This window comes from Pseudochaenichthys georgianus, chromosome 13 (genome assembly GCF_902827115.2).
Source record: "Pseudochaenichthys georgianus chromosome 13, fPseGeo1.2, whole genome shotgun sequence".
NCBI lineage: Eukaryota > Metazoa > Chordata > Actinopteri > Perciformes > Channichthyidae > Pseudochaenichthys > Pseudochaenichthys georgianus.
In genome coordinates this window covers 12,435,308-12,457,876 of record NC_047515.1, presented here as the reverse complement: position 1 = coordinate 12,457,876, position 22,569 = coordinate 12,435,308, and the positions used below count along the sequence as shown (strand labels likewise).

The window sequence follows — 22,569 nt, the reverse complement described above, 5'->3', positions numbered from 1 at the left end:
CCTTGAAAGCCTCATGTGAAACACATATTTGTGCTTATACCGCATAGTGCACTAAATCTGAAGACATTCACAGGGAGGCTACTGAGGGAGTGAATGTGGTATTCAACAAGGATGGTGTATTTAAACATGTGTGTTTTAAAGAGAGAAAAAAGCTTCAGATGGAGGGAATACGAGAGGGGGAGAGCCTCGGAAAATGGTGGTATGAGGACTTGGCAGTGGAGTGTGACTCACTGTTTATCTGGCCCGTCACTGAGAGACCAAATAGAAAGGAAATCTTGTTGAAAGAGTGCAAAACATAACCACTAACTCTGTATCGCATAGTTGTGCTTAATTGTAGGCATTTGTAATGACTCATTTTCTACTAACTCTTTCAAGCTTGGTCTATTTCTTTGATGCACAAAAGGGTCGCCATAGAGACAAAACACAGTCAAGGTTTTTTTTATTCGGTTACAATAACGTTAACATAAGAACCGTTGGTGGAGCTGTGTACAGTAGTCAGAAAATATATCAATAATCCAAAGTTTATCTCAGCGTGTCATGTTCTTTTATCAAAACCGAGGTCTGCACATACAAAACAGCAACAATTACAAAAATAATATATAAAGTTTATGCACAAAATGGTGGCATGTAAAGCAGGAAAAGTGAAAAGCATTCAGGTTATTCATAGACGTGTTTGAGTTAAAAATGCTATGAACAAATCATAGGAGCAATATAAGTCTTAAACAGTTCCCCTCGTCAGATATACCAGGCATGAAGAATAAATGGCATAATCTTAGGAATTATTACCAAGACAACACTGAGCCACTGAAATCTAGTCGACGCAGGAATGTTAAATTTAAAGGATACTTTACAGAACATTTGAGCTCTGAATGCTGCCAAATATATGCTCAACACAGCTCACTTAGAGGCCGACCTCTGCTCTGTAAACAGAAGTAGATATATTTTAAAAGCTTATGATAAAAAGGCAACTTAAGGGAAGAAGAAGCACCCAGACCCGTGTGACTTCTTAATACACAATCTTCTGCAGTTAGCCCTCAGTCTCAAAGGATTGACTCACACTTGAATACAGTATGTTCCATTGTGCAAGACCCAAATCAGAGGAAAAGTTGAACAACTTACATACAAACATTTTTGACTTGGGTCTGGGGGGGAAATAAGAGCAAAAACAAACAGTTGCACAGCGAATAGAGAAGAGTCTCTCTCAGCTCCGGGTTCTATATATCAGAACCCTTCTGCCTGCGTTTGGAAGGGGGGATGAGGCGTTGGGGCAGCTCGGGGGGCAGACCGTGGCCCTCCAGCTTGACCTCAATCAGGTGGCTGGCCAGGGCGAACTCTTCATCATCCAGCATGCCGTCGTGGTCCACGTCCGACAGCTTCCAGATGCGACCCAGCACCGAGTTGGGCAGGCGGGAGCTCTCCATCCAGTCCTTGGCCTTGTTGCCGCTCAGTTTCCCCTCGTTGGGAGCGAGGTTGTAGAAGATTTCATCATATTTGGGCTTATCTTTGGTCACCACCCAGTCTTCCTCCTCGTCGCCGCCCTCTCCGTTCTCCATGGCGAAGGGGTCGCCCTCTCCGAAGGGTCCAGCGCGGTTCCCGATGAAGGCTCCACCCTGAACACCGAGCTGGTCGCCTGCTTCCAGCTCCTCCTGCCGCAGGAGGGGCATCAGTTTGGCTATGTCGGAGGAGAGAAGCTCATCCAAGGCTGTCATCAGGTTGGGCTTCAAGGATTTGAACTTGTTGAAATCATGGACCATCAGTTGCTCCTTCAAAAGGGGAATGATAAAGATGTAAGGCAAGGGATTTCAAATTGGATTAAAAGCAACTAAGTAGTTAAAGGTCACCTATTATGCAAAATCAACTTTTCATGTCTTTTACACATAAACATGTGTCCCCTCTGCGTTAAGAGATTCTGAACGTTTCAGGAAAAAAGATTTGCTCTCTTTCTGTCCTGATCCATTTATATAAAAACCTGTCTGAAATTGAGCGGATCAGATTTTGGCCACTTTGTGATTCTTATCAGAATCACCAACCAAGCTAACACCCCCCCACCTTATCACCTAAATCTCCTCCTAGAGCAACATTGTGTTTTGTTTTTTTTAACAAAATGTCTCTCAGAGGGGCGTGGGGAGTGGCTCCTTATTTTCATCTAAAGTAACAGGCAGAGAATCAGCAATTTTGAAACAGTGCTGAAACAGAGGGGATTATGGGTAATGCTGCAATGGGTGATCTGTTCGGTATTTCGAGCCAAACACTCCAGAGACATGTTTTGTATATATCTGAGATCTATAATATATTGATGAAAAACAGTATCATAGAGGACCTTTAAAGCAAAGTCTTCATTTGGTCGTACAGATGTGCCCAGTAGAGACTAACCTGCATTTTAGTACAATCTGGAAAGTCTCCCGCAGAAATGTTGTGCTGCAGCTGGATCTTGGAGAAAATCACTGGCAGCTGGTAGATCAGATTTTTCTTCTTATTGTCCTTCCTGAAGACGGAGGGCATCTCCTGCTTCAGGTAGCTGATGATGTGGGCATGGACCTGGGATTAAGAAAAAACACAAGATTGGAACACCCCTAACAAGTCAGTAATCATGTAGCAAACACGTTGACAAGCCAACAAAACTCACCCGGACCAGACGGGCCCTCTTCACCAGGTCATTGAGCTTGCGTAAGGCTGCGTTGCGAGGAAGGTTCTGGATGTCGTTGAACAGATCCTCCTCCTCCAGCTCAAACAGCTTCCTGTTGTCCGTCACCATCAGCGGCTCTGACCAGAAGGAGCCAATGTAGACTCGCAGAACCTCAGGGGTCCCGAACACCTTCCCCAGGGACCACATGAGAGCACCGTACACTCTCATCAGCTGCTGGGTGCCCACCATGTCGGCTTTGTTGAGAACCACGCGCAGCTTGTCCTCGTTGCCCTTCAGGGCCCCGATGGCCTCGGAGAACTCGTCAGAGATCTCCAGTTTATGGGCGTCAAAGAGCAGGATGATGCGGTCGACGCGCTCCGCGAACCAGCGCAGCACGGCTGGGAAGTCATAGCCTGTTCAGATAGACAATTGTTTAATAACCTAGATATTTGGGAACCTAAGTGGTATGAGCTGAACAAAAAAAGAACAGGAGAGGGAAGAAGGTCCACTCAGACACCAACCCTTCACACCTCCTGTCTGTATGTGCAGACACCAGGGCGTCAGTGTATGCAACATACCACGATTTAAAAATAATGATTTGGCTTTTAACATGGAGAAATCTTTAAAAGTCCAGTGGTGGCAAGTTACTAAGAACTTTACTCAAGCAAGTATAATTTTTAGAGCTACCCGTACTTTACTTGTTGTTCCATTTATTTGCAGCTACTAATTAACTTACATATTCAGATTTTGAAAACAAAAGTAATCTGAATTCTGAAATGGCTCATTCTGGATATGTACCTCTGAATTGTTCCTATATTTTAATGCTTTTGGTCTTTTATATTAGTAAGGTTTTGAATACAGGACTTTCACTTGTAATGGTGTTTACCTTAACATTGGTTTTGCTACTTTTGCTAAATTAAAATGCATCATTCTATAACCACTCTAAAAGTGTATCGCAACCAATTTTCATATTTTTTAGTTATCAACACAATCAAACTAAAAGGGTCAGTTCACCCAAATTACAAAAATGCATATTTTCTCACTTACCTCCTATGGTATAGCCATTTTTGGGTTTTATGGTGTTAAGTTATCCATCTCTGAGTTTTCCTTCAATGTGACTACTGTTTGTGGTGCTCCTCATCTTTGTCCCAGTGACCCTGAATACCCCACAATCTTCACTGTGATAAGTTATTGTTGGAACTCCTCCTGCTTACCAAACAAATAGTTTGGATTATTCAGAGAAACTCCAACTGATTTTTTTATTTTGCAGAGCTGTGAGCACCACAAGCAACATTCCATTCACCTCCATTGTCCTTAAAGGGGCCCTCTGATGCTCATTTTCACGTTTCCATGCTTTATCCTTATTATTTGTTTCACACTGTCTGTGCTGCAGTACCTCTTTTCACCCTCTGTCTGAAACCAGAGCCAAGTCTGCTCTGATTGGTTAGCTGGCCGGCTCTGTTGACTGGTCAACCCTAAGTGATGTCCAGCCCCTTCGCCTATCACGTACATTGTGTTGGAGCGCTAGCCAATAGAAGAGCCAGTGTTACGCAGGGTTGTCACTATGTTACGGAAGTAGAAAGGACTACAATTGAGGCGTTTCAGGCAGTGTAGGAGAGACATTCTTTTACTTTCTTTTTTTTTAAAAAGCATAAAAGGGCCCCTTTAAGGTGGAAGCAGAAATCCCATAGATGTTCCTCAGCAGATCAAACAAAACACCAACAGTTAAAAGTAAGGAAATGTGTTTTTCACAATTTGGATGCACTGATCGTTGAAACTTGTTAGTTGCTCATGCAGATTGACTTGATATAAGTGGTTACTTAAAGCGTGGATGACTAGATGATGATGATGATGAGGATGATGATGATTTCTCAACGGTACATTCCTGCAGATGTGCTGACAGAATATGTGTCTGTACCATCTCTGTTCCTGATTATGTTGTGTTGGCTGCTCGGCGTACTGCTAACATGTTTCCTCGCCCTGCAGTCAAGAGTTATTGTGACAGAGTAAACTGGTCCCATGAGTTAGGTGAGGCGTGCCAAGGAGATGAGTTTATGAGCTGACGTTCAGGGAAGTGCGTCTCTGCAGGACCCCCATATCCCCTCTCCTCACCTTTGTAAAGCCCCTCACCTCGGCTCACTCTCTGCTTAGCACCGGACAGGATCCCTGGTGTGTCAATAATGCTGATACTCTCCAGGACCTGGTTGGGCATCTGCGCGCACTGGAACCTGTGTTACATTTTATCAGCAGACATAAACAACCAGAAGTTCAGAGGTCGGTTTTGTTTAGAGCAGAAGGATAGAATCTAAATCATGTGAAAAATGGTTAACTCTTATCAAAGAAGCCAACGTGATCTAAGTTGCAGATTGGAAGCAGCCCCCCCCCCCCTCACCCCTCCCTGCGCAGACCATTGTGTTCAAGCAGGCCTCTCATTGCTGTGGGCTTCCTGAAGGAAAATGACCACCACTGCCAGAATCAAACAATAAGGCCCGCTAACGATGTTAGGCTTAGAACAACAACACCACTTCCTGCGGGTCATGGAACTAACGAGCCCACCGGTCCCAGAACGGGAAGTTAAAGCACAAGTGGAGACGCAAATACGTTCACAAACACACCCTGCAGAGGGAGAGGGGGACTCCGGAAAACTGGCATCAGAGCTTTCACGTAAAAGAACCATCAATAGTACGTCTGTATGCGTTTCATACAGCACTTAATTGTGAAACATGTGACTTCAATCTTGGAAAAAGACACACAAATCTGGCAGCCCAGACGGTAAACAGAGTATTGGAAAGAACGTAAGCTTGCTCCTATAGGTTCCCTGGGCCTCACACAAACTGTTACTTCATTTATTTATCTTTGCCCCGAGGGGCTATGGAGCCCTCTGACCTCGACTCTGAACTTGCGTACATATCAGTTCCTGTCTGAGTACATTAGCTTTCATCACCCTCTCCAGTGATGTCGCTCCATTTCTCCATTTTTCCACAAATAAAGAAAGTGCCCCCCCGCTCTAAAATTTGGCACGAGGGCTTGAAATTCCATAAAGCCTAAAATCTTTCTGTTATCTTTCCTTCCGCGGGTTCTCTCACAGTCTATCCATTTCGTGCTGATATCTATCTGGCTGCCTCAGTGGAAACATTACACAACACTGTGTGGAATAGACCAACAGTGTGAACAAACCCCCCCACTCTCACCTGTTGAGGAAGGTGTTTCCAAAAGGGTTGAGTTTGCGGAAAGGCTTGTTGGGGTCTACGATAAGGGCGTTCCCGGGGATGACGCCCTCCACCTCCCCGTGCATGACCGCAGTGAAGCAGTCGGTGGTGGGTTCAGGTCCCACCCTGCTCCCTGGGATATCCTGCTCCAGAAGATACCTGTCAATCACACATGTAACTTGTCATTATCAGTACTGGAAAACGAACGCACACACAATCTAAAAGTGTTTGATGCAGAGCCGTAACGTCTTACTTGATGAAGGTTGTCTTTCCAGTGGAGTACTGCCCCACCACCAGCACCATGGGCTTATTATCGAAATCTGCATCCTCCAGACTGAGAGAGTGGAAGTCATGGAAACCATAGTACTCCTCCAGAGGCAGCAGCTTCTTACGATACAAGGACTTGAGGCCTTCTGTCACCGTGCGGATCACCTCAGGAGCCTTTTTCACATTTTTCCTCCCCCAGCGTGACATGTCGTTTATTGACTAACTAGATGATTCGTACAAAAATATGCGCAACTGTGTCCGTTGTCGTCTTTCCTGAACCTTGGAAAGAACTTCAGGTGCTTCCTGTATTTATACGAACAGTGCTCACTTGGCCTTGAAACCTCCTCTGCACACGTCCAGAGGAACGATAGGGCTGATCTGTCGTTTGAAGTCAGTATCTTCCCCTGTGGCCCACACCGATAACTTTGAGTGCCTGTAATGTGGACAGAAGAAAAGATGAATCCAGTCTTCTTTGCACCTGGTGATGTAAGTGTGCCACCGCCTGGAGCGAGGATCTGGAGGGAGCTTCAGCCCAACAGGAGTCTGCCAAGCATTGTCAGTGCATGCCTGGAAAAAGTTAGTGTTCAGGCTGGAAAACGTGGACACCCAGCCCTGCGTCAGGATGTGCACAGGCCCATCATTTTCTTCACAGTGAAATGAGAAAGACATTCCTTTTATCTCCCTGCGCATGGCTATGTTAAGGAAAAGAATCTCACAGGGAGGTCTATATAAGGAAACATTTAGGTCACTTTTTTTCCTTTTAGTCTATATAAACAGAGACACTGTGTTAGAAGCTGAAGGCACTACTTATTATCAGAAGCAAAGATAAGACACGTGTCAGCAGACGTTCACTCATCTGTGGAGATCTTCTCCCTAATCCTATTCAAACTAGGACGAAAAAAAGTAAGTGCCCAGAGGAGAATACAGTCCTGACATGTCACAAGACCAGTGTGGAAAAAACTTCTTGTCAAAATGGCGAACCCTGGAGATCATCAGGAGAGACATTGAAATGTGATTTGACCGCCATTACACACAAAATAACTGAGTAAAAGTTGCTTTACAGAATTAAAGGCTTGGTTTAAGGGTCTGGGATTTCTGAAGTTTAGGGATGGTGGAAAATGCCTTGTGGGTTTGGGCACCACAATTGCAACACAGTTTTGGAAATGTAACATGCAGCAGCAACAAGTATCAGGGGAGTCGTTCTTCAACATCCTAATGGAGCAATGGAAAAAGTTGTTCAAAAGGATTCCTATGTTACCAATTACGCAGCTAAGTTGTGACATTGCACTCAAATGCCACCACGACTACGTTTCCACTACTGTACCACAATCTGGATGTATTGGAGTTTAAATAAAAGTGAATCATTAAAGTCATGTTATAAGAAAAAAAAGTATTTACCAAGTTTTTATGGAAACTTCTTCCAGCGTCTTGATCTCCCTCTGCAGTCTTGTCCTCTGGAGATTGGGAAATATTTAAGGAGACAAAAACAGTCTTTTGCTGAGGAGCTGCTGCTACATGTATGGGTGTAGCTCTGACAGCGAATAGGAGCCCTCGGTGGAGCGTCAACGCAGCTAGATTACAGAGAAATCATTCTTCTCCTGGCTTTAATGTATTTCAGATGAGCTCCTGATCTGGCAAAGGTTCCTCACTCTGCGTGCTGTAGGAGCACAAGTCAGACAGTGAGACACACAATTTTCCTCTCTCCCCCTGCTTTGCTTCCACAAGTTTGAGTGCACCTCCTCTTGCAGGGATGCCTGGCAACACTGTGGGCAACACTAGGCTCGGGGCAGGGATGAGCGGAGCTGTGGTCAGAGGGGGTGGACCTGGAGGAGGGGGCTGTGAATACATTATTTGGGTGGAGTCTTTTTTTCTTACAAAACATGACATAGCCTCGGTGTCCATATGCATACTTTGCCTGATAATCACAACCTGGTGCTGCACCTCTCTTAACTCCTTCATTCCCTTTTCCTAGTCGATCAACTGTAACATGTCATCAGCCTAACCCCTCTCGCTCCTCCCAAATTCTTTGAACCCTTTTCTTTTTGTCTCTGCTTTTAATTGCACTATTCATATCTTAGACTGCACTGTAACTTTTATCCATGTATTTTTTCTTTTAATGTTTATTTTATTAGCTTTTCTTTTTAATGACTGATTTTAAATGCCATTTTCTTCATGTCTTTCGTTTTTTGTAAAGCACTTTGAATTGCCTTGTTTTGAAAAGTGCTATATAAATAAACTTGCCTTGCGGCGATGAAGCACACACACCAGTGCTACTTTTCCACTTCTGTGCACCGCCTGCTGACTGCCTGATAGATAACACCACCATCTCCATCATACAACACTGCTCAGTCATCATTAGTCATCAAAGCACCCTGATAGCTGGACAAATGACTGGAGAAGTTGCAATGTTTCATAAAAGAAGCAAGGTTTAATTTACAGTTTTACTAAATGTACATTTCTTTTTAAAAAGTGTCATTATACACAATAAATACAATACAAAATTAATCTGTAATACTATACTTCAAATTCTCTTACGGTCTTTTTGTACATTATTATTGTTCCTTTTTTTCCGTTTCAATGCTTGTGCTGTGTTTGCGTTGGAATTGTCCACCAGGCTTAAAGAAAAAGAAAAGAAGACAAACAGATGGGAGGCAGGGATACAGTGGCAGAGAGATGAGACAGACTGGCTGAGAAGACAGAAAAACAACATTTAAAACTGGCCCGCCCCCTGCTGACTGAAATGCATAACGTCTGAACCCCAGCCACAGGGAGGAAGGTGTGTGTGTGTGTGTGTGTGTGTGTGTGTGTGTGTGTGTGTTCTAACAACAAGAACCCAAAAAATCATCTGGCATCAGAAACAGAAAAAAAGTTTCCTTACAACATTTCCTAAACATCTTCATATGTTATTATTTGGACTCCCCTTAGGTACAGTAAGACACTGTACCTAAGGGGAGTCCAAATAATAACACATGTTATAACATTGACTTTAAATGGCGGCCAGAAGGCCAATTGATTTTTCCAGATAAGAGTAGTTGCCTTGTGTATAAGGAAATGTATTTTGAATAGAGGTGGTCTGTATCAATTCACCATGTGCTGTTTGCATCTGCAGGGCAACATTATCTTTCTGACAAGGAGTCCAATTTGGTTAGTAATTGAACATACTGCACGTATTTTGAAGATTTTTTAAGTATGTACTCAATTTTCAAGGTGAAAAGAGTTGATGACTTTCTAACCGTTTCAATGAGCTGCTTGAGACACCTTTCAAACCAGGAGATGAACTGTGTGAATCAGAGACTGGTGCTCAGGCCATATGAAAGGAATGTATGAATACTGAATGAGAAAAAAGAAAAGATCTGAAGTGTAAAAGGAGAGGGAGAAATAGAGAACATCATCCTGTTACTCAGGCTCCAGAGCTGAGATAACACGTACAAAATACCAGGCGCCTTCAGTTCACAGAGAGCAGTTTTACCTTTGACCACACGCTACACCGGGCAGTAAATGACAAAGAAATGTCTGGACAATTCAGATGGGCGAACAAAGCAAACACAGCATGGCAGAGTAGAACAGTGCCCCGCTTCCACTGCCTCCAAATCTTTCTCTCAGTCCCGCCCCCCATCCCCCGTCAGCCTGGCCTGGGGCTGAGGGGCTGTTATCTGCTGTGAGTCTGCGGCACCAGGCTGCCATTGTGACCGCGGCCACCGACCTGAGGGTGCTGGGCCAAGGAGGAGGACGAGGAGGCGGAGGAGGAGGGTGGTACTGAGGGTCTGTGGGACGAGGCTGCCGAGCCCCCCGGGCGCTGGCTTTGATGTGACCTGCTGCCCCCCCCTTTAATGCGGGCAGTGGGCTCCTGCTGCAGGTTGAGGATGCTGTCGATGGCACACTGCAGGTGCTCGTTCAGAGAGTCGTCCGGGGGGCTGCCGCTGGAGAAACTGGCGTTGTCCATGTCGGGGGAGTCCGACTTGCAGCGCTTGGCAGGGAGCAAAGAGTCCCGTGTAAAGGAGGACTCTGGGGAGGGAGGCCCAGGGGCATGCTGGTCCATTCTGAACGTCCCGCCTGCCCTATGTCTATTTTTCCCGCTCGCCCTCTTGTATTTACTTACATCAGTCTCTTGGTCTGTGTGCTCATCCCCTCTCTCCTTCGCCCCCTCTCTGTCCGGGGGCGGCTGGAGGTGATGGGGCTGCGTTTTGATACCGCGGTTAAACACCTCGTCCATTTCCTCCAGCCCCTGCATTGCACTACCTAAACGGCCTGTGTCGTGGCTCGACTCTGTGTGAGGGTGCGAGGCCTCCCTGCCTCTTTTCTCTACCTTCACACTGGCTATTACTGTCCGCTCTGAGGGGGGGGATGAGGCCTCGTGCCTCGGGGGTGAAGGCGTGGGTTTGGGGTAGGACAAGTTCTCGTCTCCTCCCCCTGGGACGCCGGGTCGGACTCGGGGACTAATGTTTTCCCGGTATGTTTTTCGAAGGGGAAGACGGCATGTTGTCTGAGAGGGAGTGGCAGTGGAGGCCGAATTGTGTTTGACCCGCCCCTGGTCGTGGTTATCCAATGTCCCGTTCATTTGAGGGGCCGAGGAGGAGGAGGAGGTTGACGACGACCAAGTATGAGAGGAAGACGTAGAGGAAAATGAGGCTGCGTTGGGGGGAACGTTACCTCTCAGGGGGTTGCACTGAGTGGCTGATGGGGTGACCGATGAGGCAGTTGAAGCAGTGCATACGGGAGGCTGAGTTTTGATGACTGAAGTAGGGGGAGTAGCTACAGGATTGGGCTTTGGGTGGGGAACAACAGCCTCGACTTGGGGCTTAGTCTGCGGCTGGGATGTGGACTGGCTGCTCTGCTTGGGTGGAGGTGTGTGCACGGGGTCTAAGGCGGTGTTGTGGACCACCTTACTGAACCCCGTCTGATCTTGCTTGATCTTCAGCTTCAAGCCGATCTTCCTGCGAGCCTCATAGGTCTTCATCGGCGGCTTGCTGGTTCTCTGCGGGAGGGCGTCGTCGTCGTCATCGGCGGCGGCCACTTTAGCGTTGGAGGACGAAGAGGAAAAAGAGGATGATGCTGTGTGGGCGCGGCTGAAGGAGGAGCTGTGGCCGATGGGTTCAGACAGCCTGCTTTTTGCAGCTTGGGGTGCGGGACAGCTGCTGGACCAGGACACGGAAGCTCCCCCTCCACCATGCTTTATAACTAATTTGGTAGGGGGGAAAGGGCTGGCAGACGGGGTGGGAAGGGGTGCCGGAATTGGAGCAGGAACTGGAGCTGAAGCAGGAGCTAGGATGGGTGCAGGCGGGGGGTTCGGGGTGATGTTTGGCAGAAGGGCAGGAGCTGGAGCCGGGACAGCTGCTGCTACACCCCCACTTGCTGACGTGGTCTGAGCCGAAGATGATGATTTCTGTTGGGATGAAACTACACTCTCCAACATGCGCGCGTTTGCCACAAACTCCTCTGCAATGAAGTAAAAAAAGTATGATATCATTAGAAAACACTTCAGTTACATCAATGCAACCATGATGTTTGACCATGACAGTGGGAGGGTACCTGGTCGCTCCTTGGCCAAAATCCTGTCCTGACTCAGCGCGATCTTCTCCTCCTGGATGAACATCCGGTCAATCATGACCATCTCTGCCGAGGGGCCCAGTCTCTGCTCGGGTTGAAATGCCAGAAATCAGTTCAGCATCAATCCATGACAAAGAGGCGGCAAGAGGGCATATGGTGAGGATAATGGTTTATAAACTTACTTTTGACTCCGCGAAGAGCAGGCTGCGATACTTATCCAGCATAGCCTGGGTCCTCTTCAGGAGAGTGCTGGAGACCGTCTCAAACTCATCATCCACTGTGCAGGAGAAGCAACACGCGTGTGAAGTTCATGAAATTGAGATAAAGGTACAAAACTGTACACTGCATCTATTACGAGTGTGGTACCTTTCTGATAGTCTTGAGACGAATTGGCGGTTCCCTGGTAGAGATGGTAAGGCAGCAGGCTGTGCAGTGTGTCCTCAAAGGAGTGGAAAGCAGCACTGTAGTTTGGGTGAAGCACTGAACCCTGCTGTTTCCTCAGCTGTTCTAGCATCCTGCAGACAGGTGTGTATAAAAGAAACAATATTTAAAAATAAATTGCATTATGAGACAGTGACAATAAGTCGTTAAAACGCATGCGGCACACACCTTGCTTCTTTGCTGGGCTCTGCACTGAAAGGCATATTCATTGTTGGTGTCTGCAATGTGAATAAACATTTAGAAAAAACAGATTAGCCTCCAAGCTGAAGCTGAAATATTCAGTTTGGACTCCACTAACATGCAGTGACTCTTGACCTGTACCTGAGTTTGTAACGGAGCTAAGTGCTGTGGAGCAGTCATTTGAGTCAGACTAGTTCCTAACACCTGGATCTGCATCCCACCTTTCCCAAGAGTCATCCCTCCAACTGAGCTGATCACCCCCGGCTTTGGCTGAACCTAAGGGGGAAACCAGAAGGAGGGTTAGACACAGAGAGAGTACACATTTTTCAATTCAATATTTATTGCTGGGAAGTTGCGAAAGGGCAAGCACATGATGCAAAATGATATGGATAACTTTGACATGATTAATTGCTGCCTGTGCTGTAACACCTCTTTTCACCCTCTGTCTGAAACCAGAGCCCAGTCTGCTCTGATTGGTTAGCTGGCTGGCTCTGTTGTGATTGGCCTATAACGTTCCATGTGTTTGAGCGCTAGCCAATAAAAAACTCCCCCTGGAGGGAACTTTGAGATTGTAGCCTTTGCAGACCATTTACACCAGGGGTGTCAAACTCAATTTCATCGCGGGCCACATTTGCATTATGGTTGCACTCAAAGGGACGGTTGTAACTTTAAGACGATATAAATATATAAAATAATGTATTATATGACATTATTGCCTCTGCATTGGATTATTATCGGACAGGGTAATAACTTCATAATTAACTACGTCTGAAGGCGAATATCCAGGGCAAATAATTGCAAGTCTCTTCAGTGCGCATGTCACAAAATGAGATGCATTGTGGGACATGTTGTTTATTGGCAATGTGCTTCTGGAAAGTGGCAAGTAACCATATAATAAACATATTATATTCTTTGAAAGCTCTTGCGGGCCACATAAAATGAAGTCGCGGGCCGGATTTGGCCCCCGGGCCTTGAGTTTGACACCCCTGATTTACATGCACAAAAACCTATATAACACACTATATGAAAGAGAAGAAGATGGACGGTTGTACCTGTGCAGGCTGGGTAAGGCTGGCAGGAGTGACAGTCTGATTCACCATTGCTCCAGCTGGCCCTTGGGCTCCTGAGAATACCTGTAAGTCACTTGATGCTAAAAGAAGAAAAAAACAACATTGTTACAAAAGGGAAAAAACTCGGTGTTGTGTTCTGGGTCCTGCGTGTCACTCGTGTCAATTGTTCTAACCTGTAACAGGAGTTTTGACAAGAACCGATGTCGACTGCAGCACTGATAGCAGCTGAGCCGGGGAACCGGTGCCGGCTGGTGGCGCAATCACCACTTTGTCGACAGGCACATCTTGCTGGGAGCTGAACTGACTGCTGGCTTGGGACTGAGCAGCCTGCTTGGCCTGCAGCAGGATGTTCTGCTGCACCTGAAATCACATCAGGACAATTATCTTCCACGTGTCTAGATAAACCTGTTTGGTTCCCAAAGTGGACTCGGACAAACAGTGTACTCACCTAGTAAGCAGCAACTTATTGGACGTTTTATCCCTCTTTCAATAAATTAAATTGTATAACATTCTACTATAAAAACATTACAAAGTAAATGTTATAAATTCTGCAAACAAGCTTATATTTTTTATGGTGCATATTTTCTACATGAGGGTAAGAAAAAGTGGCAAAAATGCACAATTTAACATGCAAATTCCATTACATCCTTTGATAAGCAGAAGGTGGACGAGGAACTGGGAACATACCTGGTGTAGTTTGTCCAGCAGCTGTTTCTGCTGAGGTGAGGGCTGGGCGATGCCTGACAGAGTCTGAATCTGCGCTCCGACTAATTGCAGATGGTGCTGCTGCTCCGCTGTCAGGCCCTGGATAGGAACCTGGGCTTTAACTACAGCAGGGGCAGAAGTGCTGACAGGAAGAGCCGTAAACTGGTGCTGTGCAGGTGGTGCGGGAGGAGGCGGCTTGGGTGACTGTGACAGGGGAGGCATATCTTGTTGATAGGGGGTGGGCTGAGAGGCAGGTCGGGGCTGAGGCTGGAGCTGAATTTGAATGTGTGTCTGCTGCTGAGCCGGTTGGGGGGACTCTGCCATTTGGTTGTGGACGATAAAGAGCTGAGGGTGAGCTGAGGGTGTGCACGAGCGGGAGGGTGTTAGAGACTGGGGGTGAGGCTGGGAGGGAGGGCGTGACTGCTGCTGTTGGTGGTGTGGTGACTGGATCTGCTGGCTCAGAGTGAGAGGAGAGTGGGAAGGCTGGGGGCTGACTGCCATGGGGGGCGCTGTGACATGAGTGGTCAAAGTCGGTGAGGGGCACATGCTCTGTATCTTCAGGGACTGCTGGTGTCCACTGGACGGTACCTGAAGAAGTGGGATCAAAACATTTGGATATGCTTATTTAAATCAATAAGGCACTTACACAGAAGGAAACCAGGAAATCAAGCACAAACATCACACACACAACGTTCTGCATGCACACAGAATACAGCAAATGTCACTCTAGTGCTATTCCATTTAAAATGTACAAAAAGATAAATGTTTCGCCCAACCCCGATAGAACATTTTACAAACATGGGTAAAACAACACCAAACGATACAAAAGCAAAGAGCTGGATATAAAAATCTAGTAATCGGTGTAGTAAAAGTAGTAAAAGCCTACAGGTTTTTTCTAGCGCTTAAGGAAAATTAAACATAAAAAAGGAGCAATGATCATTTGGCGAGGCAAAAAGGAAACAGTTGACAAGAAGCAAGGAGTCTAGATTTGCGGGCCTGTGATGGAGGAGTAGGAGGTGATCTGAACACTTCAGGGACTGGGGTCTGGGGAGCATGAGTTATCGTGTGGGTGTCATTACACTGGTCAGACTGCGGGTAACAAGGGGTAGTGACACTGGAAGCACATGAGGGTCTAAGGATAAGTGCAGGGTGGAGAGGTGAGGTTTAATTGGTCAGTAATGCAGCAGATGAAGGTGAGTTTGTTGATTCTAGTCAAGTGTTAGTAAAGAGGTGAACAAGGGCACCTGGCACCTTGGTCTTCTGATAAAAACATGAGCATGGATTGTGTATTCTGTGGCAAAATACACAAGGGACAATGGATGAGAAACATACCAAATGAGTTGAACAAATGTAGATAGGAAGAAACATGTCTCTTTTGTCAGTCCCACTATCTTTAGGGGTGCATAATGCATTCATGTTAAAAAAGCACAGTGGCCGACACACAATACAAATGGACAAATGGAATGATCATGCCTTTACATTAAATGATGAAGCGATTGTTAGAAACACAGAGGCGGCAAGCAAGTCATTTGTGGAGCTTAGTAATTGCATTGCAACTGTGAGAGCCATGGAAGCGATGAGTGATGCAAAAGAGGAACACAGAGCAGTGACGGGGAAAGGGAAGAGACCCTAACACTGTGGCGGCAGCAGCAGCAACAAGTGGGTGGGGCTTAACATATAGGGGCATTTCTACCTGCTTTACCACTGCTGTCATGTGGGAGGGGCCGGGGGAAGGGCTGTGGCTCTGACCCACCCATGAGTCAGTTAATTGGCTGTCATGGACAGCGGGGGCCGGAGCAGTGACGCTGTTGCTGCTGACGATAACGGACGCTGGTACGCCCACAGAGGGGGTTGACTCATTTTCAGTTTGGAGGTGCTGCTCCTGATAGGAGTACATTTACCATTTCAGTACGAAGGAGGGGGAGGGAGGGAGGGAGGGAGGGAGGGAGGGGATTGGAGGGAAGGGGGGGTAAAATAGTAAACCAAAGAGGTCACACCAGGATTTCACGCCGTGCATGTTATTTATTCTTTAACACAATGTTAACTTTCGAAGAGCAACGTGTAAAGAGTGGAACACTGACCTGTTGCAGGAACATCTGCAGGGACTCCTGGCTCAGGATCATACTGGAGCCCTGGTTGGTGAACAGTAACCTCCCTGGACTGTGCTGAGCCTGATGGGGGACCAGCCCCATAGCTGTGACGGGGGAAGAGGTGGACATGGACGGAGAAGAGGGTACTGTGGTTACCGTGGACACGGAGGAAACCGGTTGCATGGCGAGGATGGAGGATTGCGTTGCATGCTGCTGAGTGGGGTGAGCCGCCTGGTCTGTGGAGCTACCAAGCAGAGTAACACACTCTCCAGGCTGGCCCTGAGCCATGGTTGCTGCTCCGGCGCTGCTGGGGACCCCCCCCGGCTGAGGCTGCAGGGCCGGCTGAAGGCTGACCGCGGGGCTCAGCCCCTCCACCTGACTGAGCATGGTCAGGGAGTTCTGGATTGGCATGCCCTGTATGACTGTTTGGCCATGACCAGAGACAGTGTGGGTCTGCGTATGGCCACTCTGAGCCAATGAGACAGGCATCTGAAAGAGGGTGGGGGTGCCCATCTGGCCCGACTGGAGCTGAATGGATCCAGAGAGGATGTGGGCCCCAGGATGGCCCTGTGAAGTCAACATCTGACCCAAGTTTATGTTCTGGTTTGAAGTTAAAATCTGGTTTGCAATAAGCTGTCCACCGGGGCCCTGGCTGGTTATGATGTGCCCCCCAGGGTGCTGAGTCAGGATCTGCCCGCCTGCCTGTAGTTGTGGCAGGAGAAACTGGTGGTTCTGACCTTGCAGAACAGTCTGAGAGGGAATAACGATGCTGCCTTGTTGGTTTAATAAGTGTAAGCTAAGGGGCTTGCCAGATTGTTGTGCTGCCTGTTGCTTGAATAGGGTTTGTTGAAACTGAGAAGCTTGTGTTGTGGTTTGAGAACTAAGGACAACATTCGAGCCATGCTTCCCCGTCAGAAAGGCAACATTCTGAGCAGAAGTAACTGGAATTTGCTGAAGCCCGAGAGCCTTGTGAGCATCATTTTGCAGGGATTGGGGAAGTGGCTGCTGCTGCTGCTGCTGTTTGAAAGGTTTCGGTTGGATGGCTCCCCCCTGAGGGGGTTTAGGCTGAATGGGTGTCGGTGTGCGCTGGATGATCACGTTCTGCATGATTGGGCCTTGATTTTGCATATGGGGACCAATTCCTGAACTAAGAGTGGTGCTGCCGAAGCCCAGAAGCCCAGCAGGAGCCGTCATAGCACCGCCACTGCTGCTGTTTGTGGTGCTGACACAAACAGCAGGTCCATTTAAAGCTGAAGATCCCAAAGCAGCTTTGTTGCCGTGGATCAGAAGTCCACCCCCAGAGCCTCCAAGCCCGGGCTGAGAACCAGCACCTGAAACCTCTTGCCCAGACTGGTGCAGCTGGTAACCACCCATGGCTTTAGCCAGGATAGGCTGCCCAGACTGATTGATAGTCATGACTGTGGGCTGACCCACAACCTGAATCTGTCCGATACCCAAATGTCCAGGCTGGCTCCCATTCGGAAGAGTTTGGAGACTTGAAATGGGTTGAAGCGTCACATTTCCCAGGCCAACAGGCTGCATAAATGGCTGAACACTAATGGCCTTGTTCATGACCTGGGATTGGAGTTGAAGGCCCTGCTGGGCAAGCACTGACCCCAGCATGTCAGCTGTAGCATTGGGAGGTGTAGCAGTGGTGCTCGGGGCTGACCCAGCAAAAATCGCTGCTGCTCCCCCAACACCTATGCCTACACCAACAGCAGCCCCTCCGGCCCCGGAGAGGCCGGCATCAGGTAGTGTCTGCACCACCTGCGTAAGGCCTGGAATCCCAAAGGAGCCCAGGTCCAGCTCACCCTCTGCCTCCTGTAAGCTTTGCTCTGTGATGTTGGCTTCAGCCAAGCTCTGCTGCAGGATGTCACATGGCTCGTGATTTGTCCCAATGCCATTGCTGCCCCCGTCACCACCTGGAGATCCTCCCAAGATGTCATCATCCTCCAGGAAGTCCAGGTCAACACTGACTCTGGGTAGGCCTGTCGGCTCATTGGCCGACAGCGGGACTGCAGGCTGGACCTCTGGAATATGGCCCTTGAACGAAATCAGGAAAGAAGTGAAACCAGGCGATAGATACAATCCATGTGATCCATGTGATGGCGAGGACTTTAACTGACTTGACACAGAAATGCTGAATTGAAAACCCCACAGGAACATGTTGTTGCAGCAAATCAAAGCTTGAAGAGTGTAGATATGTTAGTGGAAAGGGAGGGTATTTGGAGATGCATGCTACATAGATGGATAGGAAACAGAAGGAGGAGGATTGGGGGGTTTTACTCACCCCAGTGGCAGAGAAGAACGAGCTGGAGGGGTCACTCGAACCATCCAATAGGTCGTCAGTGTCCAACTACAGACACACCCACCCAGGATAGGACAGACAGAAACCAAAGGCACCCAAACCAGCAGGCAAAAGCCACCAGGACAGAGAAACATACAGACCATCAAACAGAGGAGGAGGGCAAGGAAAGGACAGTCCAGAAAAACCCAGATTGAAAAGAACCAGCGAAAAGATAAGTGACAGAGGGCAAAATGATAGGGATAACACAGAGTTGGGAAGCGTTAGTATTAGCATTTCTCAATTTGTGAATAAGCCTTATAAAAAGGGAAGGCAGGCTGAAACCATAAATGGTGCAATCAAAAAGCAAGGGCATCCATTAAGCAGAGGAAGCCATTAAAGGGATAAATGAAAGCAGTGAGGGACCAGGGTTTCAGGGTGCATAGATGTGTAATCAGAAAGTGACTTGCCTACACAGTCATGAGAGCGCCAACTAAAATGCACACAACTAAGACTCCTCATCTCATCAACTGCAAACCCCTTTTTCTTGATCTTTATCACCATCCAAAATATGTGGGTTTCTCATACTCACATGGGTCTCAGATCCATGAAGAAAGTCATTGAGAGCTTCTGGGTCACTGCAGGAGAAAACAATGTTATTCACAACAGTTCAAGACTAAATGTAAGACGTATGACTGCTAAAACTGATCTTGCAATGTGTCAGTGATGACTTACCAGATTACATCTAGAAGGCACCTGCCATCTTCATCATCCATGACAACTGTTAAAGATGAAAAAGGTTTTAAAGTCCAGTAAAGTCGAAATACTTGACAATATATATTATATTACATTAATACATGTTACTTATTAGACGCTTTTATCCAAAGCGACTTACATACTGAATACTGTGGGCAATCCCCACAGGAGCAATTTGGGGTGAAGTGTCTCAGGGACACAACGACATGCTGACTGCAGTGGGGTTTGAACCTGTGACCCCCTGATCCCAACACCAAGGCTCTATCCACTGCGCCACACTTAAAAATATTATTAGTTTTTTAAGAAGTCAATAAAAAGAACCCTTTTACGAAAATGCAATAATATTTTTTAACTATGTGTTAAGAGATACATTTCTATTATATTGTTATTTGTATACAATATTCTGTCTCCCTATTTAGTTATTTGGTTGTTATGGGTGAAGTATTTTGACAGGAGTTCGCCAGGTCAGATGATGATGATCCACAATAAAACTGCATGACCTTTTTCAAATGCTCCTCTTATTCAGTGTGTCAAGAACTATTTTACTGTGGTTAAACATGATCAATTGTCATTTTAAAAAGTCAAAAATCTAAATGACATTTGATGGAATATTTCAGCACAGTTCAGTTCTGCACATTATTATTATTATTATTATTATTACAACAGATTTTTATCATGTATAATTTCTGGTAATAAAATACATTTTTATCGGAACTTCTTAATTATTCTTTGAATTATATTAGATGTACATGCGTCATGAGCCATGGCAAAAAACGTGCTAGATAAATCTTTCTAAATCAAGGTTGCATTTGCTATGAAATAGGTTTTTTAGTTGAAATAATAATTGTTCAAACAAACTCAACCAGGGTCCCAATATAGAAACATGTCGTTCTTCTAGCTTATCCTACCTAGGGCTTAAGTGCACCACCCAAGCGTTTTTGTGCACCATCTAAGCCAAATGGATGTGGAGCATAACTTTAAGATTGAGCTTGAGCTTTATGTACACAGATATGGTTATAATAATGGTCCAAAATGATGTGCAATATGATTATCTCTTTACTTGCGCTATCAACATTTCTGACTGAAAAGTGTGCACAACAATAAAGTTAAATAAATAAAGTTGTATGTTATCCTATAAATGTCTGTTTAAAAAATCATTGCCAAGGTTGAATACTTTTTGTTTTATCTCACAATGTCTGCGGTTTGTTTTACACATTTAAATGGCGAGTGATGACTCAAAATATATCACGTATTGCTGTCATGGAGCTTGTAGTGTGTCTTTTGGGGATAAGGCAAGGAAAGAAAACATATTTTTATATTAAGAAATATTGTTTACTTTAAAAAGAAAACAAAAGTTTTGATTGTTAACATAAACCCATCTTCATCATCAGTTGTAACAAGTCATGTTTTCATATTTTCACTCAACAAGAAACATTCTAAACAAACCTGTTGTTGTGAACTCATGAGATCAAGCCGCAATTGTGTTTGCAACACAGCGAAAAGGATTGCAATAGACAACAAACTGAAAACGCGCGGTTTTCACCTGGAAAGATTAGGAGTGCGGGCTATCGCTTAAATTAACAACAAGTCTAAACAACTGTGCATAGCACTTGTAGTAACACCATAACAACAAGTCAACAAAAAGTCCATTTAACCGTGGCTATGAGAGCAACACATCCCCAGTTGCCGCTCTAAAGGCAGCGGATCGTAGCCATTGCTCGGTCAGAGCAGCCAGTGCGCAGGATATGAATGGAGACACTGCAAGCGGCTTGCTACATGCTAGCTGCTGTTTTCAAAGAGCTTTTGCATGCATAATTTGTCGATTCGTAACATTGCACAGCATTTAACAGCAACGCGACTTACTTGACACTCTAATTAAATAAAACGTATGATTTCAAAACCTCCTTCCGACTACATTTCCAGCATTTTGATGCATCTGGGTTGAATTTCGTTAGCCTAGCTAGCTAGCTTGGTAAGCCAACCCAGCTATCAACAATATTCAGACGCACAGCTAGCTTGAGCCTTTGACATTCAAAACAAACCACCGAGTGACATTATTTTAACACTAACATTGCACAGCGGCAGGTCAACTCGACCGAGACCTTAAAGTACTGTTTGCTCAGAAGTGTGGACGCAATTGCGTAACGAGCTATCTATCTCTGCTTCCAAGCAAAATATGAGTAAATGTTGGAATACTCTGGGATGAAGGGGGTATGCTTGGGAATTCGGTGGAAAATGACCATGTTTGCCGGGCCGTGCAGCCATGTGGCGTTTGGGTTGCGATAGCTGTGCAGTTAGCGGATTCGCTGTAGAACCCGAATATTGCAGCGTTGATACGGTTATTGGGATAAATAGAGAAATCTCTACATTTGTAACAAACTCACCCGAGACGATAGAGGTGCAGGCAGCGCGGGGTCTCCAGGACAGCCTCGCACGGGCTGCTGTACAGGACCCAACTAGAGACAGGAAACAGGAGACTTCCCTTTTGCCTGAATGAAATCCGTGCCTCGTCTGAGTTCCTCATCGACATGTACCCCTACTTTTTTCAGTGTTGCTGAGATAAATCACCTACTTATCATACAAATACCACACCTTACTTAAGTAAACGTATTTAGGCTAAATATGTATAGGCTACTTCTACTTCGTCAAAAGTAAAAGTGTTCAGTATGCAGCCAAATGTTCCCTTTCAGTTTTTTACTTTTATTCATGAAGTCTCAAGATAATTATTATTTCTGCATTGATGTGTTAAATTGTTACTGCTGTATAAGTAGATAAACACTTACCTACAGTACATTGGACAAAAGGCTTGCACAGTTTTTAAGAGTATGTGTATTCCCTGTCAAATTGGACACATTTTGGGACGTTGGAAATCTGGGGACTTTTCTTCATAATGACTGTCAAGCTATATAGTCTATGATGTCAAGCTAATGTTTAAAATCATCTAAAAACGAAGAGACTGTCTTTTATCTGGTAGAAACCATTTCTATGATCAGGAAATCTCGATCCAGAGTTTATACTGGGTAATATAAAGTTGCCTATTACAATTGTAGTTGTATACTTCCAAACATCTCAGAGGCAAATATTTCACTTAGTAGTCCATAATTTTTTTTGTTAGCCTTACTAGTTACTGCAGATTTTGATATTAAATACAAAATAGAAAAATCATCGAATGATCTCATTATACATTAGCTACCCAGCAGTATATTGAGTATTTAAAAAGAACTCCATCTTAACCAGCTACATTATTAATCTCTTTTAATTTTTTTCTTAAACTGGTAACTACAGATGAACACATGCTCATATTGTTTATTCAATGCTATATTATCAGTAGTCGAAAGTAAGTACTTATACAATGTTAACACTCCACTTTCCTACTTTACCTAAATATTTCCAC

The 22,569-nt window shown here is 45.8% G+C and overlaps 2 protein-coding genes across 6 annotated transcripts; both read right to left on the bottom strand.

Annotated features, from left to right (window-relative positions):
* Positions 1-422: 422 nt before the first annotated feature.
* Positions 423-7,882, bottom strand: ehd2b (EH-domain containing 2b). 2 transcript variants are annotated; one of them, XM_034096948.2, is made up of 7 exons: positions 7,501-7,882; positions 6,089-6,535; positions 5,818-5,994; positions 4,739-4,854; positions 2,627-3,039; positions 2,374-2,538; positions 423-1,763 (listed from the first exon to the last, which is right to left on the bottom strand). In XM_034096948.2, the coding sequence occupies exons 2-7, from the start codon at positions 6,307-6,309 to the stop codon at positions 1,215-1,217; spliced, it is 1,641 nt and encodes a 546-aa protein (XP_033952839.1). In that variant the 5' UTR covers positions 6,310-6,535; positions 7,501-7,882; the 3' UTR covers positions 423-1,214. The 2 variants fall into 2 exon arrangements, with proteins under 2 accessions (XP_033952839.1, XP_033952840.1); XM_034096949.2 differs by having other exon boundaries at positions 4,757-4,854.
* A 647-nt stretch (positions 7,883-8,529) lies between these two features.
* bicra (BRD4 interacting chromatin remodeling complex associated protein) lies at positions 8,530-21,642 on the bottom strand. 4 transcript variants are annotated; one of them, XM_034096941.1, is made up of 15 exons: positions 21,560-21,642; positions 19,155-19,200; positions 19,012-19,057; positions 18,426-18,491; positions 16,127-18,178; positions 15,739-15,927; positions 14,028-14,633; positions 13,514-13,700; positions 13,323-13,420; positions 12,412-12,546; positions 12,259-12,308; positions 12,016-12,164; positions 11,832-11,926; positions 11,632-11,737; positions 8,530-11,538 (listed from the first exon to the last, which is right to left on the bottom strand). In XM_034096941.1, exons 2-15 carry the CDS (start codon positions 19,193-19,195, stop codon positions 9,752-9,754), a joined length of 5,607 nt encoding a protein of 1,868 aa, XP_033952832.1. In that variant the 5' UTR covers positions 19,196-19,200; positions 21,560-21,642; the 3' UTR covers positions 8,530-9,751. The 4 variants fall into 4 exon arrangements, with proteins under 4 accessions (XP_033952832.1, XP_033952833.1, XP_033952835.1 ...); XM_034096942.1 differs by having other exon boundaries at positions 11,632-11,734; XM_034096944.1 differs by lacking the exon at positions 15,739-15,927.
* Between the last annotated feature and the right edge of the window lie 927 nt (positions 21,643-22,569).

Bases quoted from the DNA above. Each gene is read 5' to 3' on its own strand.
- ehd2b (XM_034096948.2), bottom strand. From the start codon at position 6,309: ATGTCACGCTGGGGGAGGAAAAATGTGAAAAAGGCTCCTGAGGTGATC. The intron at 5,995-6,088 runs GTAAGACGTTAC...TGTGATTGACAG, and splicing joins GGAAAGACAACCTTCATCAA to GTATCTTCTGGAGCAGGATA. The intron at 4,855-5,817 runs GTGAGAGTGGGG...AATGTAACACAG, and splicing joins GGAAACACCTTCCTCAACAG to GTTCCAGTGCGCGCAGATGC.
- bicra (XM_034096941.1), bottom strand. From the start codon at position 19,195: ATGGATGATGAAGATGGCAGGTGCCTTCTAGATGTAATCTG. The intron at 18,179-18,425 runs GTGAGTAAAACC...ATTTCGTTCAAG, and splicing joins CGTTCTTCTCTGCCACTGGG to GGCCATATTCCAGAGGTCCA. The intron at 13,701-14,027 runs GTATGTTCCCAG...ATGTGATTTCAG, and splicing joins TGCTGGACAAACTACACCAG to GTGCAGCAGAACATCCTGCT.